Consider the following 20,446-nt stretch of genomic DNA (forward strand, 5'->3'; position numbering starts at 1 on the left):
CTTTCCTTCCCTACCTTTCCAATACCTGTTAGAATTTGGCTCCCTCCTGGCCACACAGGGTGATTTTGCTATTATTAGTTTTTTTCTTCTAACTAAACCTCTCTGTGCCTGGTTTCTTTGTCTGTAAAGTAGGAATAATAGCAGTGACTGTCACCAGTTTGTCAGCCTGGTTGTTACTGTCCCCTAGTATTTGGGATCCCTTTAAGAAACTAGTCCTCTGCTTTATGTTCCAAAACTATGCCAGAGGGCAGGGTGGGAGGATCAGGGAGCCTGTGCCTAGGGCTTTGCCCCTCCTGGGATCTGGGATCTGGTGAGGGTTCACATTCTCACCCATTCATAATCCCAGCACATTGCCTTTGGCATCACATGAGAACTGCAAGGCTCCCTGGCCAGACACCAAGTTCTCCCTTCATTTTCATTAGGCAGCTGCCACACTAATGGCATTTTATATATTGTTCTCTGCCTGTTAATGGGAGTGAACAAATTTGGTGACTGTGAAGGGAAGGTCCCTCTGAAATGATGACTTTGGTTCATATTTTCTGTATTTCTTTATTGCGTTGGGAACTCAGGCTGCTTTCAGTGTGAGGCTTCAGTTGGATTGTCAAGGCTCTACCTTGCATCACCATGTCTCTGACCATATCTGCTATGGTCAAGAGACCTGCTTGGTCAAGGCAGGCACACTGGGATTTTGGAAACAGAAGTAGCCCTATCAATGAAGGTAGCATTCCAGAAGAAGCCAGAATGCCACCATCCCATATTGCTGCAATTTTATCTAAAAATCCTATCACTCTAAGTTTTTTAGAGACAGAAGCACGAGAGTTGAATTAAAGCATTTATTTCCAGAAGTGCTAAGGATAACTTACTAAATTCAGACTTATCTTGAAATCTCATTTCTTCCAAAAAATCTTTCCCAATTCTCTGAAGAAGTGGTAAAATGAACATTATCTTCCTATTCATTGCCAACATCACCCCCAGCACCTAAATCCATTGTCTATGCATAGAGGAAATAACCCTTATCAGATATTACATTTGTTTAATTCGTAACTGTGTGCTTGTGACTTCATCTAAGTTTCCAAGGAGGCAGGGGTTAGATGCCAAACCCAGTACCTTGAGCAGACAGGGGCTGCCAGAGATAAAGTGGAGGAGGGTGGAGTGAGCTCCCAGGGATCTAACTAGTGCCTGGGAACTGGCTGCCATTTTAGTCTTGCTGTTCCAGGACTCTGGGATTCCGCCGTGGGCCTTCCTGGCATCGCTGTGGTGTCTGTGTAACTCTCCCACATGCTGGAAAGATAAAACCCCACATGCCTTGGTGCCATGCCAATGCGTGGGCTGCAGCAGGACAGAGGTTGTTAGGCAGAGCTGGCATCAGTTTGCTGGCGATGCTGGAGAGCGTTGGGAGCTCAGGAAGGTATCCAGAGGCAGAACAGGAGTCCAGCCTGGCCAAGGTGGGTAGACAGGACTTAAAGGTCAGATGGGGTGATGGAGAGAATCAGAGAAGGCAGGAAAAGTCTGAGGGGTTGGTCTTGACAGTCAAAGCAAGTCGACAAACCAAAGAATGGCAAGGACAGCAGGGTATACAGTGGAGTATGCAGTGGGCAGGAAGAGACCTACCTGGGTGCTGTCCCAACTCCAGGTATCATCTGGGGGCCTATGCTTTCCTTTGCTTCTCTAGCCTCAGTCTCTTCATGTGTAAAATGAGATGTCTGGTCCAGAGACTCTGTAAAGTGTCTTTCAATAATAAAATCTTGGGGGCCTGAGAGTCCCTGACTCATAGTTTCAGTCCTGGAGGACTTCAAGATCCAGAGTCACTAGCCGTGTCACAAAGGGGAATGACCCAGAAATTCCAACATTTTCCAGCATTTCAAAAATAATAGGAAAATTCTGTCTTTGCCAACAAAAGGACCACAACATATGATCACTTAAACTGCAGTTTGATGATGGAGTTTGGGAGGAAATATAATAAAATGATATTCCTTTATGGTAAAAAGTTTGAAGAACTGATCAAATTCATTCCTTTCATTTTATATATGAAGAAAATGAGGCCTGGAAAGGAGAAATTATTTGTTCAAGGGCACCCAGCAAGTTCAAGGCAGAACAAGAACCAGAAGACTCCAGTTTTCTAAAAACCCTGTTCTGAGCTTTTACTCCTCCCCTCATTCCCTCATTACCCCTACTGCCAGTGCACTGGGGATAGGTGTGTGGGTAGGGTGTATGAATGGATGGAGCAGAAAAGTCCTGTGTGTTTCCTGTGGGAAGAGCATGGTCTTTGCAGAGTCTAAAAGGTAGCTACGTGAAAGAGTAGGAAGAGTTATATATTAGGAATAAAGGAGCCTTGGTTATGAATCCAGCTTAAGTATTATGTGACTTTGGGCAAGTGACCTCACTGGGCTTCAGTTTCTTCCTTATAAACTGTGGGAGCAAGGTGTTCCAGGAGGTGCTAGATGTTTGCCAAAGGCTTTTCAACCCTCACATTGTAAGTATGTGTATCTCACCTCTTCTTCATAGAGTTATTCTGGTTTCTCATAGGTAAAGGGTCCAGTGAGTTGAGTTCTTAGATGAATAGGAAGTCCTGGAGAGACTGGGTCTGTCTATCCTGCATACCATGAGCATCAAAATCTTCCTAAAGAGCAGCTTTATTCATAACCTGCTGCTTAAATTCTTATGACTCCATACTGCCTGCAGAAAAAAGCTACCATTCCTTTCCTAGCATTTGAACTTTCAAGACTTGGCCCCATGTTACCTATCCAGCTTTATCACTTGCCATCTCTGGAGTGTTTAGAGTTAGAGACCCAAATTTCAATCCCAGCTTCATCTCTTTGCAGCTCTGTGACTTTAGGCAACTTTTCTACTTTCTCTGAGCCTCATACGTAAAATGAAGAGGATAAAATACCTAGTTCATCAATTTGGTATGAGGACTGAATATTATTAAAATTGTATAATTATAAAATTCATTCAGTAATGAATGTTACTTCATTCTCTCTCCCTTCCCCAACTAATGCATATGTTCCCTAAAAATAAGAATTGTGCACCTCTTTTATATCCTCAGAGTGTTTTGCACAAAGCCCCCAACAGAGCAAATACTCAATAAATGTTTATTATATAGATTGATGTTTGTCTATTCCAGTTGTCTAGATAATCTGAAACATTTGCTTCTCTTTTGCAGTTTGCCCAGCTGGTCGCCATCTACAAGACATTGGGAGGAGAAAAGTTCCCACTCATTGAGCAGACATACTACCCCAACCATAAAGAGATGGTAGGTGATTGAGTGGGGACTCTAGTCCCTCTGCTGTTTACATTCTGAGCTTAGCCTCATGGTGATTATGGGGCTCAAAAAAGGGCCTCGGCATTTTCGAAAGACACTCTGTTGGGGTTGAACTGTGGACCTGCTTTGTGGGGCTAGAGCAGCTGAATTTTAGCTGATAACCCCTTGTCTCCAAGGGGTTATTGGAGACCGAATAGTGAAGAGCAGAAACAAGGGCATTTTATCAAGCTGAGAAAGTAACAAACCTATGGATCAGCAATCAGAAGATCCCACTGTTTTGGGTTCTAGCTCTGGCCCTGCCACAGGTCACTGGATTAGTTAGATTCCCTGTATGTCAGTTTCCCACTCGGAATGTTAAATGCACATATTATTCCTGACCAGGATATCTAATATAGTACTTACAAAATGTGAATGAAATTCTTTAAGTAATAGCCTTCTGGAAAAGTGTGAAGCACTCCTCAGATGTAAGGTATTGTTACTATTATTTTTCACCAGGCCCTTCCCTTGGCTTCCTCAAGATTACAGTCAGACTGGATTAACACTATGCCTTCTCTGAGGCCATACTAGGATATCAGAAGGAGCAGAGAGATGGTTTGGTTGGCTGGGACAGAGGCTATTGCTAATGTTTGTCCTTCATGACAACTTCTAGCTCCAGTTTAACTCCCTTCTTTCTCTCTGTCCCCACATCCTCTGCCCCAGGGTTGCATGGTCTGTTGGTGATCCTGCTTAACCTACCAATGAAGACTTACTGCCATAGCATTCCAATATTGTACTCTGGGACAGAGATCATGTTTATTTCCCCTCCCACTCCCTACTCCAAAAGGGATCTCCATTTGAACCATTTCTGTGAATTATCTGGCATATTGTGCATGGGCCAAACCACACATAAAAGATGAATAGCATCCTTGAGCCTTGAAAAGAACTACCGCCTTCATTTTTGCCAGGGCAAGGCTCTGGAACTTTAAGCCCTCATCCTTAATAAATTCTTGAGATGAGCATAAGGGCTTTCCCTTTCAGGGCAAGCCAGGAAGCCTTGCACAGTCTAAGGAACCCTAAGGGGTCTGTGCCTTGGAGTTCTCAGGGACTCTAATACACAGTGGTGAGGGGACTGAGCTGAGGAGCAGATAGGGAACAAAGCTGGCTTTTTCCTGCCATAACGCCTAGCAGGGCTGACCACTGAAAACAGTTGTAAGAGTTGCAAAGTATGTTCCCCATCTACCATCTTTTTCCCCCAAGGGCCCTTGTGTTATTTCTCTCCTGTCCTCTATCCTGAAATTTTCCCTCAAGAGAGGACCTCCTAAGATCTCTCTGAGGTGTTAAGAGCTAAAGGGGAATTTCATCTCTACAAGAGAAAGGCTTTTTTTTTTTTTTTTTGGCTTAAAAAAATTCTGAATTAGGAATGAAAACATTAGTAATTGAGTAGAGAAGGACTTTCTAAAAGAAACAGGAGAAGCTTTATGCACATCAGTTGAAGGCATTAAGGATAATTAACCTGGAGAGGTAATACCTAAGTCTATTCTTGTCCACAGAGGTATGCTAACTGGGCCAGATCCTCTGCCAGGAATGACGTAGAGGGGAATTACAGCATGTGGGGGAAGGTTAGGCCACTGCAGGTCTCCCCCTGAATGACTCTGTACCCCTCAAGTCTCTCCCCCAAACAGATGAAAGTATATGAGAGGATTAGGATGAGTGGGACATGAGTAGAGGACATACAGCCATAGTGTATTGTTCTTTTCACTCCTCCAAATCAGCTTGTTTCTGATTCTGTCAGCCCACCTTCTGGTATTGTACATCACAAGGCCACATCATCTCATATGTATAATAATCACCATTTCTCCCTTATCAGATCAGTTACAGTAAGAGAAAACACATTCTCCCAGGGAGAAAAGTGAATAGTTCTGGCTATAGAAAATAAACTAAGCCAGAATCAAAACTTCAGTAGCAGGGCTTAGCTAGACTGAAAGGGTTTGGGAAGCAGGGGAGATGGGCTAAAGGCAGGCTAGAAAAGTCAAGTGACTTTTCCTGGCCTTTGACAGGTTCTGGGATGGTATTTGGATACAAGTTGTAACAAGCCCCATCCCTGCCCTAACACTAGCCAGATCATCTACTTGGTACTTCCCATTGGCTGGCAGTGATGAAACAGGTGGTGACGGCCAGAGCTCCACAGGGAAGGAGAACTGGCTTAGGCTTCAGGACTCTTGAAGGAAAGTGGTGGTCATTGGCCCATACTAGGGCTGGATGATGTCAACAAACTCCTTCCTGAGGGGCAGGCGGCCCTGGTACCAGCTGCAGGTGCCATCGACATGCTTCATGCAGATATAATGCTGGGCCTGGTACCCATAGAGCTTCCGTTCCAACAGCCAGTCTGTCCAGAGGCACTCATTGGGGGCGGAGATGGTACAGGGCACTGTATAGCAGGTGGTAATCTAGGGTCATACCACATAACATCAATGTGAGTAGAGCGTCCTTTTTCCATTATTGCCTTTCAGACTCCTACATTATCTGTACAACCCAGCTTAAATGCCCCTGACTTACAAAGCTTTTCCTAGTCCCCAGACTTCCTCCTGAGCTCCCCATCCCTTATGCTCCTAATATATAGCATTGCCTGTCTAATGATGTTTCTGGAGTCAGACAGGCCTAACAGTCTTTACCACTGACCTTGAGCAAATCACTTCACTTCTTAAAGCATTAATTTCTTCACCTTAAAATGGAAATCTTAATTCTTCATAAATTTGTTATAAAGACTAAATTGAACATTTTAAATAAATAGACTATTATAAGGCCTGGCCAAAGTAGACTTTCATTAAATGATAGCTATATTATCTCAAACTTTATATGATGGCTACCTTCCTAGCCAAAATGTAAGTACTTTGAGATCATGGACTATGGACCATCTTGCTTTCCCATCCCCAACTTCATACAGTGACTGATCCATGGCAGATTTCAAATATAGTATGGTAAGTGAATAAATGCATACACAAAGGAAGGAATACATGAAGAGTGAGACTGCAAGGCTCAGACCACTCCCCGTCCCCGAAAGACCTTGGAAATGGACATTCCCTTACTTGGCAGCCACAGTTCAGATGGTAGTGGTGATTCAGACTTTCTCTCTGCAAAAAGGACAGGTTCTCCCAAGGTTCGATGTAGTTACACAGATGGATGAAGACTTTTCCATCACTGAGGATCTGACCTTCAAGGGGAATGGAGGAAAACCTAGCATGAGGAATCTATTCATGGAGACCAGGAGCCCAGGTCCTCAAAGATACTGTCATTGCAGACTCTTCAATGGCTTTTTGATGGCAGTGTTGACTTGGGACTCAATGAAAGAACCAAAAAAAACTCTATAATTTTTACATCGAAGATATTAGCAGACTATGTTTGTATGAGAGAGAGTTGTGGGATGAAGACTTTTTCCTTAGCATGGTACAGAGAGAAAAACATGGGCTTTAAGTTCAGACTCTTGATGTAACCCCCTTCTTTTCTCTCATTTAGAGCTATGACCTTAAGAAAGTCATATAACTTCTCAGCTGGAACATGAAAGTAATAATTTGTTGTCAAGATTAAATGAGAGAATATCTGTAAAGTTCCCAGCACAGCTTGGGTCCACAGAAGGTTCCATAAATAATAGGTCCCTTCCTCTTTCCAACCCTTCCTATAACTACACAACCTAATCTCCTGCCCTGTTGAAACTTTTCTTGGTGAGTCTTTCTCCTTCCCCATAGGAAAATTCCCCCTCTTTACTTATCAAACTTTTTCCTATCTTCCAAAGACTGTTTTCAGTACCACCTCATCCTCCCAGCCATCTCTGGCCACGCTCGCTCACACCTCTCTTAGAACTTCAGTCATTCATTTACTCACTGAGCAACTACTATGACGTGGTACTAGAAATACAGAAATAAATATGACAGAATCTCTGCCCCCAAGGAGCTTAATAAGCAGTAGGGCAGACAGATAAGTAGGTAAAAATTACACTGCTGTGTGATTATATACAAGATACAGTACAAGAATGAAACAAAGCATAATTATCTCTGTCTGTGGAAGGAGATGGGGACAAGGAAGGTGTCTCAGAGGAGATGATGCTTCTGTGGGGCCTTGAAGGGATGGATAGAAGTTCACTTGCAAGACACATAAGGGAAAGGACTTCTGGACATTGGGACTACACTGTGCAGGGTGGCAGGGTGCAGCCCAGAAGAACACCTTCTGCAACTGCAAGTAGTTTAGTTCAGCTCTGGGGGGAAATGAGGGTCTGGGAACTGTCACTCACACACGGCAGGTGACAAAGCTGGAGAGGTGGGCGTGTTCTGATCATAAGGGCTTTCAACATTAGGCAAAAGAGCTTGTGCTTTCTCCTGAAGAGCTTAGGTACCACTGATGATTCTTCAGCAGACTTGTGGGTTTTTTTATCCCCACTCTCAGTTAGACCTGACATTTTTGAGAGAAGAGGGCACGTCTCCTCCCCTTGATGCACCACAGTGCCTGGCAGAGGCAGGGCACATGGAAGAAATGAGGTGGCCTCATCTGCTAGTCCTGGGACCTAAAGGGCTCAGTGGCATGCCTTGCCTCTGTCTCTCCCATCCAGAGGCCCCCAGATTAACACAATTCCACATCCTTAGATCTGGGGAGCCCCTACCAGTGTGGCCTCCAGAGGCTATGACTTCTCAAGAGCCAAGCCTGGACTGTGAACTCTTTGGGGACTGTGACCTATCACTGAGTCTTGACCCTCCTGCCCAAGGCCTGGCAGCGAGTAGGTGGTCATTATTGCTGAATGGATGGACAGATAATGTAAAGTCCTCCTGTTCTCCCCAACTGCTGTGTTTTTCTTTTCCTTGCCTTCTTTTCAAATATTTTTCATCCTTTAGGGGAAAGTTAGGTCCCACCAACAATTAGCTTCCCTAATTGTTTGCAACCACACAAATACCTATTTTCCTTGAACTCACAGCATAATTTAATATTGCATTCATTCACTTATGGAGTCATATTCTTGAGTGGTACCTTGACTGTTATGTCCCAACCAATTGGATATGGAGACCTGCCTGGGCCCGAGTTCATAGAGTTCATAACCATGTTAGATTCAAGGCTCCTGTTAAGACCTGTGATTTACTGTACCCCTAGAATATGGCCTGTGATGTGAGTTAGCCACAGAGGCACATTTTGAGCCAAGAGCATGACCCAATGTGGCTATATAAAGTTACTGTAATAACTGTCATATGTGTGTTGGGGGGTGAGGTTGCACAGGCACAATCCTCGTTTACTCTGTGAAACCAAGACATCACCTGTAGTGCAGTGTCCAGTTTACGGTCCTGTGCTAGGGGAGGGACAGGCTATATCCCATTTGAGAAGGTGTCCAGCATAGGAAGGGGTCTTGGAACCACAGCCAGGAAGCCTGGAGCTAGAGTATTTGTATCCATGGTCCTCCGGCCTCTAAAGGATCATCATAGAGCAGAGGGCATAGCTGAACCCACAAAGGGCAGTTTCAAAGAGGCAGATTTTTGGCTCAAGGTGTCAAAAACCTTATACCAATTAAAACTGCTTAAAAATAGAACCAGCTGCCCTAGGCTGGGAGAGCAGTCTGTCCTTAAAATAGTGAAGCAGTAGCCAAGATCAGTGTAGTGAAGACTCTTGCATTGAAAGGAAGGTTAACACGGCTCCTCCCAACTCCGAGGCTGCCTCTTAGTAACACAACTCTGTTTTATGCCCAAGAAAAGGCCACCTGGCTCAGCTTGCTGCCCAAGGACAGCCCTGACTCTTCCTTGGCTGTCTTCCTTAGGACAGAGACTGTTAGGGTTGCTTGTTGGTCTTTAACTTACCAGTCAAGAGATATTGCTTCTGGCTGTTAGCTTCTAGTTTTACACCACAGAGAGAGGAATCAAAAGGTGTATAGATATACTGAACATCCTTGACTTTCTCAAACCCTTTAAACATCTGAAAGGCAATTACCAAAAAAAAAAAAAAAAAAAAAAAAAAAAGCAGTATTGGGTCAGGGAGTATACTTTATATCTTAACAGGAAAAACCTCTCATTTCTCAATCTAAAAACATTAGGCAAAAGTCTAGTTCAGAATTTGGTAGCCCAGCTTCTCTCTTAAGAAAAATCTAAACCTTGGTTTATTCCAGTGAGAATACCTCCAGGATAGACAGCTGTAGGACTAGATGGACACTGAGGGTCTGTGGGACCTGCTCCCAACACATCAACCACTTCCACTCCAGCATCAATACCCCAGGATCAATGAGCCAGTCGCCTGACCTACCAGCCCAACTCCCAGTAGACAGACCCCACTCCTCCCAGCAGCCCAAGGAGGTTAATGCCCTGTCCTGTCCCCATGTACCTTTATCTGTTTGATTTCATACCGGATCATTTTTTGAGTGTCAGTGGGGTCTGCACTGGCAGGAACTACCTTCTCACTGGAGATTTTGGCCCGTATGGCTGCATAAAAAGAGAAGAGAGGGGACCTTCAGCAACCTGTGGGAGCAGTCCACCTGGTATCTGAATGACCTGAGGCCCCTGGAGAATTTTATAAGGGAATTCTGGGTTTAGGTCTCATTGGGTTGTGAGGGGGACCATTTTGTGTAAGAGTGGGGGCCCAAAAACAATTCCTCTGCAGTTACTGAAAGTTCCAAACCCTCAGGCCTGCTGGGTCCTACAATCTTTAGAGTTTACCTGCTAGTTTTGAGAGTCTAGTTTTCCATAGCCCAGATTGCAGTGGGTTGGAGGTAGGCGCCAGGGTAGAGGAGGGAGGAGATGCCCCTTGAGTTTGCAGTCTTCTACCTATGTAGCCTGAGGCCTCAACAGAGCCCACCCAGAGCTGACATTAGTAAATGTTTATTGAATTAATAAATATGTTCTGACCCTGCACAGTTTGTCTCTTGCCATGTGGGCATTAATCAAAAACTGGCTGTAAAGTTCTTCCTCTGTGCCTGGCCCAACGCTAGGTACTAGGTCTGTAAACATGATTAAGCATCACCTATCCTGCAGGACTCTTGGTCTAGTATAGAACACTTACAAAGAACAACAGCACAGCATGGTGGGAACACAAAAATGTAAGAGATACTGTGGTAGCACCAAGGAGTCCAAAAGTCTTCAGAGGAGAGATACCTGAGTAAGAACTTGAAGGATAAATGGGAGTTTGCCGGGAATTTAAGGGTGTGGGGGAAGGGCATTCCAGGCAGAGGAAAGAGAAAAAGGGCAAAAGGTGTGTCTTGGGGTTTGGGGGGCGGCATGGAGACAACATCAGTTATAGGCTTGGAAACAGTGGATGTTTATAATGAAAGCCCAATCCCCTGGCTCCTGGCTCCCCTTACCCGCATCCAGTAGTTCAGAATAATCACTGAATATCTCTTGTCATTGTTCTTCAACGACACTCCATAATTTCAGTAGGCAGGGGTGAGGGGGTCGCTATAGGGGTCCCTTAGACTGTCTTTCATTTCCTTGCAACTTGCAAGGTTGCTATGGCACCGGCCCTGCCCCACCCATCAGCCCCAATGGGAGGCAACTGGTGCAGTATTTGATCTCCTCCCTCTCCCTGCAGACTACAGGTTTGCAGCTTGGCCCCATACCAACCCCACACAACCACCCCCCGCTGTGGACCTCACAGGCCTCCGGGGACTCACCGAGCGCTGAGTGGCAGACGTGCTGCTGGGGGTGCGCAGGGGCGCAGCTGCACGCCTCGCTCATCCCTGGCGGCCGCAGCAGTGCCAGCAGCCGCAGCAACAGCGCCCAGCTCGGCGCGGTCCGGGGGCTCCGGGGCATGACACCGCAAATCCCTGCTGAGCCTGTGGGGTCTGTCGGACCAAACAGGCCCTCCAGGGTTCATCCAGAACGCGTCGCGCCCCTTGCCCCAGGCTTTTTGAGGTGGACCTAGGGCCAATCCCGCCCGGATGGGCTCCTCCCTCCTTTGGCTGTAGGCCACCCACGGCTGCAGGACCCGCAGCCCTCCTGACTGGCAGGCTCAGTAAGATGAAGAGGGAAGCCAGGAGAGAGGCCCTTAGCCTCTATTTCCCTGCCTAAGCAATTAAGCCTTATAGAAGTAGAGGGAAGGCACTGGGAAAGGGGATGGTGTCAAGGCAGAAAGACAGAAAGCTCAACAAAGACAAATGCATGAGGGCAGAAAGACAGAGGGGCTGTGATTCAAGCTGAAGGAATAAGGGTGAGGAGAGCACAAACAGAAAGTGAGACAGGCAGAGTCAGAGAGAGGCAGACGGAATTACAACAGGCAAAAGAGACAGTGACAGAGAGGACGGACCCCTTGCTGAGCTGCACACTGGGAATGAGACAAGCTACTCAGGGCTTCTTTCAGCTGCAGGAAGTGTTTTCAATGCCCTATTTATGAGGCTCCAAAGCAACAGCAAACAGTAATGGAATAGGACAGAGAAAGTTGGGGTGTGTGTGTGTGTCTTGGCTCTGTCGGCTGGGGGGTGGGGCGAGATGTCAGAGAAAGCAGCCAGTGCTTTTAGAAACCTTTTCCCATGTCCAGAGCCTCAGACTCTGCAGATGGCTGAGGACAGTGCTCTTGGTGGGGGCTCAAAGCGCAGGGTATCCCAACACTCAGGGCAAACCTGGGACCTCAAAGTCCTCTCCAGACCGTAGGCCACGCTGATTGCTATATTCTGTCATTACTCGCTGGAGAGACTGTGTCTTGTCATAGAAGGTGGAGCAGCTTAGAAAACAAAGAAGCAAGGTACATGGGGTCACTTCAACCAGAACCATGCCCTCTATGTTTGACAGAGCACAATGCTCCAAGTCTCCAAATAGAAAGAGATACATGAGATTATTGCAGGATGTTTCCACACAGCGCTGGACTAGAAGGTAGGAGGCTGGGTTCCGATTGTGTCACAAGGTAGCTTTGCAGCCTTTGCCTCTCTGCGCCTCACTTTCTTCTCCATAAAATTGGCTTGAACTACATCTTTCCAAGGCCCTTTTGCCCCAGCTTCAACCGGCCTCATCCAGGAACCCTGAAATCCTCAGATCCGGTACTCCCAGTATCTGGTCACACTTAGGATTCCCATGGGAATCTGACTTTTCATCAGAGTCAACTTTAATTTTTTCTGAAGACTTCTCATTTTGATGTGGAAATGATGTTTGAAAAGAAGTAAATTGAAGGAGAGCTGAGTCTGACTGAGAAAGATGAGATCTGGTGACCAGGTTGGTTCTTCATATAACACCCAGACCAAGATAGAGCCTGACGTATTTATTATTGGACGGACCCCAAAAAGCATCCACTCCAGTCTCTTCATTTGGCAGATGTGAAGACAGAGTCTCAGTGAGGTAAAGTGACTTTCAGAAAGCTAGTAGCAAAGAGGACTAGAATGCAAGTCTCCTGATATATGCAGGGAGCCCTCCAACATGGTACTTCCTCCGTCCTCACTTTGTAACCACTTGAAATCCTGCCTTTGGAGGGTAGTTCTCCTTTTAAGTTTCTATTGTCCCTCTGTTAAAATATGGCTACTTCAAGATAGAGTTTAAGGATGTCTTTCAAAAGATAAACATGTTGAATTCTTATGTCAGCTCTCTTCCGAACTCCAAACTGGGCAGAAAGAGACCTTAGCATACTAAGCTGTGTTTGGTAGTGAGTTTGGGGTGTTGGTGAGCAGCGCAGACAGTGTGAAAGAGAGGGAGAAAAGCCAGGTTCAGTATAGGAAAGCTGGAGGTTTGAAGGGGGAGGGAAGGGTACTAAAAGGTACATGACAAAAAGGGCATTAAGATTCCAAAGATACTGTTCTTGGGGTACCTGGGTGGCTCAGAGGGTTAAGCCGTCAGCTCAGGTCATGATCTCCCAGTTAGTGAGTCAGAGCCCCACGTTGGGCTCTGTGCTGATAGCTTGGAGCCTGGAGCCTGCTTCAGATTCTGTGTCTCCCTTTCTTTGTGCCTCTCTCCTGCTAGTGCTCTCTCTCTCTCTCTCAAGAATAAATAGACATTAAAAAATTTTTTAAAAAAACCACAAAGATACATTTCTTTCTTTTTTTTTTAATGTTTACTTTTTTAGTTTTGAGAGAGAGAGTGAGCAATTGGGGAAGGGGCAGAGAGAGAGGGGGACAGATGATCCGAAGTGGGCTCTGTCCTGACAGCAGAGAGACTGATGAGGGGTTGAACTCACGAACCATGAGACCATGGCCTGAGCTGGAGTTGGACGCTTAACTAACTGAGCCACCCAGTAGCCCTGGTACATTTCTTTTCAAATTCAGGTTTATTAAAATACAACTTACATACAGCAAAATTCACCCTTTCAAAGATTATTTATTTATTTATTTATTTATTTATTTTTACTTCTCTTTGGCTAAGGACAGGTCCTGCCCAGAGTTTGTCTAATGCAGAGAAGGCTGAAGCAATGAATTTTAAAGATGTAAAGAGTACTTAGTGGCAGAGAGGGGCAAGTCACTGTCACTCTATGGGCCTCAGTTTTTTAATTTGTCAACCAAGTAGGTTGGGCTGGTACTTTAAAGGGCCCTTCCAAGGGTATTACCAAGAAAAATACTTGTAAGATTCCACAGAAAGTGAGGCACACTCTGACCAGTTCATTCCTTTCTCCTCTGCTTTCAGCTGACACTGCCTACATTCCCTGTGGTGGTGAAGATTGGCCATGCTCACTCAGGCATGGGCAAGGTAAGGCCAGGGTTTGCTGCACTTTGGGGTTGAGGCCAAGAAGGGTAATTTTCAGAGAGCCTGGTTATGGACTGGCTCCTTTCTCTATGAATTCTTTCCAAGGAGGTGATTTGGCCCCTCTGAAGGCATGAGTGTTACCCAAACAGACCTTTTCCAACAAACAGAGTACAGGCTTGGGCCTTGGGCCCTTTGTAGCAAGTGTGGGTCCTGAGTTCTAGGAGGGGAAGCTAGAGAGGAAGGGCTTCCTCTGGAGATGTGGCATCCAGGTTTGCATCTGGATGAGCAACATCTTGATGGGTTTAGCTCAGGGTTCTTGTGATTCTCAGTATCTGCATTTGTGTGTCTCCTTTTCTCCCTCTCTGCCTTGCTTCAACATTAGGTCAAAGTGGAAAACCACTACGACTTCCAGGACATTGCTAGTGTGGTGGCTCTCACCCAGACCTATGCCACAGCAGAGCCTTTCATTGATGCCAAGTATGACATCCGGGTCCAGAAGATAGGCAACAACTACAAGGCTTATATGTGAGTGGGGTTGGGGTCTCAGCACATACTCTTCAATTTCTCCTCAGCCCAGTGGAAAATCTGAGGCTCCAGGTAGCAGTCAACTCTCAGTTTAACCTCATCTGGCCCAAAAGGCAGAGAACAGAAAGAGAGTGCCATACAAGCCAGGGACTCCTAGCCTGAGTTCCTTTCATGTCAGAGGAGGGCCCATGAACTAAGATGAGAAATAAAATTAATATTTATTTTCACTAGCCTCTAAGTGAAATTTGGCATCTCCTCAGTTATAAACCAAGACAACAGGCTACAGTAGTAGTAACAGCACATGTGACCTTGTCACTAAAGGTAATCACAGAGATTTTGGGGTTTTTTCCCCTAGATTTTTGTTTGCATTCTAGTTCATTAACATATAGTATAATGTTGGTTTCAGGAGCAGAATTTAGTGATTCATCACTTACATATAATACCCAGTACTCATCATAACAAGTGCCCTCCTTAATACCCATCACCCACATAGCCCATCTCCCACTACTCAACTCCCTCCATCAACCCTCAATTTGTTCTTTTTTGTTAAGAGTGTCTTATGGTTTGCCTCCCTCTCTCTTTTTTTTTCCCTTCCCATATATTCATCTATGTTGTTTCCTAAATTTCACACAGGAGTGAAATTATATGGTATTTGTCTTTCTCTAATTGACTTATTTCTTAGTATAATACACTCTAGCTCCATCCATGTCATTGCAAATGGCAAGATTTCATTCTTTTCTTTTTTTATTTTAATTTTGAGAGAGAGACAGAGTGTGAATGGGGTAGGAGCAGAGAGAGAGGGAGACACAGAATCTGAAGCAGGCTCCAGACTCTGAGCTATTGGCACAGAGCCTGATGTGGGGCTCGAACTCATGGACCGTGAGATCATGACCTGAGCCAAAGTCAGACACTTACCCTTAACCAACTGAGCTACCCAGGCACCCTGAGATTTCATTATTTTTGATGGCTGAGTAATATTCCAGTGTGTGTGTGTGTGTGTGTGTGTGTGTGTGTGTGTGTGTGTGTACATACCACATCTTCTTTATCTATTCATCAGTCGATGGACATTTGAGCTCTTATGTTGCTATAAACATTGGGGTACATGTATCCCTTCAAATCTGTATTTTTGTATCCTTTGGGCAAACACCTAGAAGTTCAGTTGCTGGATCATAGGTTAGTTCTATCTTTAACTTTTTGAAGAACTTCCATACTCTTTTCCAGAATGGCCTCATCAGTTTTCATTCCCACCAACAATGTAAGAGGCTTCCCCTTTCTCTGCATCTTTACCAACATTTGTTGTTCCTTGTGTTGTTCATTTTAGCCATTCTGACAGGTGTGAGGTGGTATCTCATCGTGGTTTTGATTTGTATTTCCCTGATGGTGAGTGATGTTGAGCATCTTTTCATGTGTCTATTAGCTATCTGGATGTCTTCTTTAGAAAAGTATCTATTAATGCCTTCTGCCCATTTCTTCATTGGATTATTTGCTTTTTGAATGTTGAATTTGTTAAGTTCTTTATATATTTTGGATACTAACCCTTTATTAGATATGTCATTTGCAAATTTCTTCTCTCATTCCACAGCCTGCCTTTTAATGTTGTTGATTCTTTCCTTTGCCATGCAGAAGCTTTTTATTTTGATGCGGTCCCAAAAGTTCATTTTTGCTTTTGTTTCCCTTGCCTCTGGTGACATGTCTAGTAAGAAGTTGCCCTGGCCAAGGTCAAAGAGGTTGCTCCCTGTGTTCTCCTCTGGGATTTTGATGGTTTCCTGTCTCAGATTTAGATCTTTTATCCATTTTGAATTTATTTTTGTGTGTGATGTAAGAAAGTGGTCCAGTTTCATTCTTTTACATGTCGCCATCCATTTTTCCCAACACCCTTTGTTGAAGACACTGTCTTTTTTCTATTGGATATTTTTTCCTGCTTTGTTGAAGATTAGTTAACCATATAACTGTGGGTCCATTTCTGGGTTTTCTATTCTGTTCCATTGATCTATGTGTCTGTTTTTGTGCCAGTAACTTACTGTCTTGATGACTACAGCTTTGTAATATAGCTTAAAGTCCACAATCATGATGCCTTCAACTTTGCTTTTCTTTTTCAGGATTGCTTTGGCTATTTGAGGTCTTTTGTTGTTCCATACAAATTTTAGGACTGTTCGTTCTAATTCTGTGAAAAACGCTGGTGGTATTTTGATAGGGATTACATTAAATGTGTAGACTGCTTTGGGCAGTATAGACATTTTAACAATGTTTGTTCTTCCAATCCATAAGCATGGAATTTTTTCCCATTTCTTTTTGTCACCTTCAATTTCTTTCGTAAGTGTTCTATAGTTTTCAGAGTACAGATCTTTTACCTCTTTGGTTAGGTTTATTACTAGGTGTATAATTGTTTTTGATGCAATGATCAATTCCTTGATTTCTTTTTCTGCTACTTCATTATTGGTGTTTAGAAATGCAACAGGTTTCTGTACATTGACTTTATATTCTGCAACTTTGCTGAATTCATGTATTAGTTCTAGCAAGTTTTTCATGGACTGTGTCAGGTTTTCTACCTAGAGTACCATGTCATCTACAAATAGTGAAAGTTTGACTTCTTTCTTGCCAATTTGGAGGCCTATTATTTCTTTCTGTTATCTGATTGCTGAGGCTAAGACTTCCAGTATTATGTTAAATAATAATGGTGAGAGTGGACATCCCTGTCTTGTTCCTGACCATAGAGGAAAAGCTCTCAGTTTTTCCCTATTGAGATGATATTAGCTGCAGGTCTTTCTTATATGGCTTTTATGATGTTGAGGTACTTTGTTGAGGGTTTTTTTTTTTAATCAAGAATGGATGCTGTATTTTCTCAAGTGCTTTTTCTGCATTTATTGAGAGATCACATGGTTCTTATCCTTTCTTTTATTGATGTGGCATATCATATTGATTGATTTGTGAATATTGAACCAGCCCTACAGCCCAGGGATAAATCCTACTTGGTTGTGTGAATAATTCTTTTAAGATACTGTTGGATTTGATTTGCTAGTATCTTCTTGAGAATTGTTGCATCCATATTCATCAGGGATATTGGCTTGTAGTTCTCCTTTTCAGTGGGATCTTTGTCTGGTTTTGAAATCAAGGTAATGCTGGCCTCATAGAATGAATTTGGAAGTTTTCCTTCCATTTCTATTTTTTGGAATAGTTTGAGAAGATTAGGTATTAACTCTTCTTTAAATGTCTGGTAGAATGCCTCTGGGAAGCCATCTGGCCCTGGACTTTTGTTTCTTAGGAGATTTTTGATTATTGATTAACTTTATTATGAATCTGTTAAAGTTTTCTATTTCTTCCTGTTTCAGTTTTGATAGTTTGTATGTTTCTAGGAATTTTTCCATTTCTTCCAGATTGCCCAGTTTGTTGGGATATAATTTTTCATAATATTCTACTTTTTTTTCCTGAAGTTTATTTATTTTGAGCGAGAGAGAGCATGAGCAGGGGAGGGGCAGAAAGAGAGGGAGAGAGAGGATCCAAAGTAGGCTCTGTGCTCTCAGCGCAGAGTCTGATGCGGGGCTTGAACCCTGAACCAAAATCAAGAGTTGGACACTTAACCGATTGAGCCACCCAGGCGCCTCTCATAATATTCTCTTATAATTGTATTTTTGTGGTGTTGGTTGTGATCTCTCCCTCCTTCATTCATGATTTTATTTATTTGGGTGCTTTCTCTTTTCTTTTTAAGTCTGGGTAGGGGTTTATCAATTATATTAATTCTTTCAAAGAACCAACTCTTAATTTCATTGATTTGATCTGTTTTTTGTTTGTTTTTGTATCATTTATTTCTGCCCTAATCTCTATTATTTCCCTTCTTCTGCTCTCTCTGTCTCTTTTTTTAGGCTTTATTTGCTATTCCTTTTCTAGCTCCTTTAGACATAAAGGATTCCTTTTTATACATTGAAAGGAATCCATAGATTTCACCAGGCTGCCAGAACTCAGAAAAGGTTAAGACACTCCTAATAAAAATATATAGCCCTGAAAAGACTACAGAGCATTAAAAGCTTATTGGTTATGAGAAGAGATGACTTCTCCACATGACTGTGTCCATTTGCCAGAATGGAAAGTTAAAAGTTTCCTCCATTTGAATTTAGAGAAAGAAAAGATTTCAGGATGACCTGATCTTCTATAATATACATAAGAATGCAAATAGCTTATTATAATTCCAATTTTGGAAATATTAGCCTCTCACTTTTTAATAAATATAGCATAGTATTTCCTTTACAAACAAGAACATTATAACCAGGATTTGACTTTGCCGCTCAGCACTTGAGCAGACTTTAAGGTTGAGCAGCTTCCCTTTCCCTCGCCCAGCCATTTCCACTGTTCTTCCATCATTATCTCCCTTCAGTGTTTGTACTCCCCACCCCTGGAATTAGGAGCCCTTCCCTACACCCCCTTCTTCTCATAATTCTGCACACACCTCTAGCTTAGCCCTCTTCACACACAGGAATTCCTGTCACCCTCCTCTGAACTCCCTGGGGAGGGACAGTGGAACCATCTCTGCAACCCCATCAGCTTGTGTAGCAGCAGGCACAGAGTAGGCAGCCAGTAAGTACTCAGGGAAGAGCCCTTGTACAGGACTGAAGCACAGAATCATTTTTACTTGTTTGGACTAGATTACTGCTTTTTAAAAGTTTATAATTTTTTATTTAAAATCTTACTGCTTCAGAAAGGAATTTAGGGTTGTTTTAAAATTGTACACAATGTAAGACAAGATCGTTTAAAAGATCATTATAAAAAGTAGCTAAAAGAAGCAGAAAAATCAATATGTGTAGGCACCTAGGAAAGCAGATTTCCTATCCTTTACTTTTAAAAGTAAATACATAAATACAAAATGTTTATGACAGTGGAGCAAGAGTACCTTGATCTTTAAAAGGAGTTGCCACTTTTTTAAGGTTCAGGTTTCCAAAAGCATTTTCATTGAAGCATAAGAAAAGAGAATCCTCTAATATTTATGAAGGATGGGCAACCAAAGAAACTTTAGAAAACATTTACTTACTTTTTGATTTGCAAGGGGCAGTGATTTAGGTGAATATTCAGGTTCTCGCAGCTCCTCTTCCCCAAGCTTTTAGCTATCCCCTTGCTTTCAGAAGGAATTGACCTGGTAATAGCCACAATAAGGTTTAAGAGTCTTCCCTTCTCCCTTAGCTCTCACCCTAGAGATCCAGAGACAGCCATATTTGGTGAAAAGAGGGTGCTGTTCCCTCTCTATTCTCAGTAGGTGATAATGTGCATCTGTCTGTGGAGGTCAGATGACCTTCAAGTCCTGAGAGGTAGTTGAGCTGTCACTGAGTGGCTTCTGGGTGCTCCTTACACTCCCCTAGGTCCCAGGTAGCCTGTATGGATCTATGCCCTGTATTCTCATTGTTAGAGAAAGGTGTGAAGTGTAAGGGACATTATTACTTACTCAGTTTCCAGGACAGTATTTGTACCGTGGCCCTGTGCTGGGGACCTGGAAGCGAGTGATTCTTTGCCCCTGCCCTTGAGGAGCTCAGCCTGGTCACAGGGACACACCCGTAAACCACCAGTGTTAGGAAGACAGTGCTATTTTTATTATGATCTTATTTTATTATGATTTTATTATGTGTGTCTCTACTCAGATTTTGCAAGTCAGTCAGCTGTTAGTTGTTTGTTTTTTTCTGAACTAGGCCGTGGGGTATGGGGGGAGCACAACACAATGAGGGAATCAAGAGTCTTAGATTTTTTATCTGATGTCTAATTTCACTAGATACATAACCTTCGGCAAGTCATTTAACCTTTCTGAGTCTTAATCTCCTTGTCTGTAAAGTTGGTTTGAGGATGTCAGCCTACTCACAACAGGGGTTTGCACTGAGGCTCTGGTGAGGGGGTTGTGGAGGAAGAGCCTTGGAAAGTAGTCAGTACCGTACAAATGTGAGGGGTTCGTATTACCATATCAGTCAACTAACTAGGCTGCCTCAGGGCTCTGAAAAGTAGCCATATGTCTAGATTTCTCAGTGTCTGAGACCAGACCTCTGGAGAAGGTACTCCTGGGAACTGCTGAGTGGAGACTGCCACGTGCATCCAG

At 43.6% G+C, this 20,446-nt stretch overlaps 2 protein-coding genes across 2 annotated transcripts in view; one reads left to right on the plus strand and one right to left on the minus strand.

The window, feature by feature from the left end:
• SYN2 (synapsin II) overlaps window positions 1–20,446 on the plus strand; it is a 199,043-nt gene that overhangs the window by 153,094 nt on the left and 25,503 nt on the right. The window contains exons 5-7 of the mRNA XM_042911021.1: window positions 3,164–3,253; window positions 13,795–13,857; window positions 14,237–14,379. Coding sequence (XP_042766955.1) covers window positions 3,164–3,253; window positions 13,795–13,857; window positions 14,237–14,379 — 296 coding nt within the window. The remainder of the gene's footprint in view (window positions 1–3,163; window positions 3,254–13,794; window positions 13,858–14,236; window positions 14,380–20,446) is intronic.
• Window positions 5,159–11,007, minus strand: TIMP4 (TIMP metallopeptidase inhibitor 4). The gene is made up of 5 exons (XM_042911034.1): window positions 10,869–11,007; window positions 9,587–9,684; window positions 9,070–9,184; window positions 6,328–6,452; window positions 5,159–5,688 (listed from the first exon to the last, which is right to left on the minus strand). The coding sequence occupies exons 1-5, from the start codon at window positions 11,005–11,007 to the stop codon at window positions 5,491–5,493; spliced, it is 675 nt and encodes a 224-aa protein (XP_042766968.1). The 3' UTR covers window positions 5,159–5,490.

This window comes from Panthera leo, chromosome A2 (genome assembly GCF_018350215.1).
Source record: "Panthera leo isolate Ple1 chromosome A2, P.leo_Ple1_pat1.1, whole genome shotgun sequence".
NCBI classification, from domain to species: domain Eukaryota; kingdom Metazoa; phylum Chordata; class Mammalia; order Carnivora; family Felidae; genus Panthera; species Panthera leo.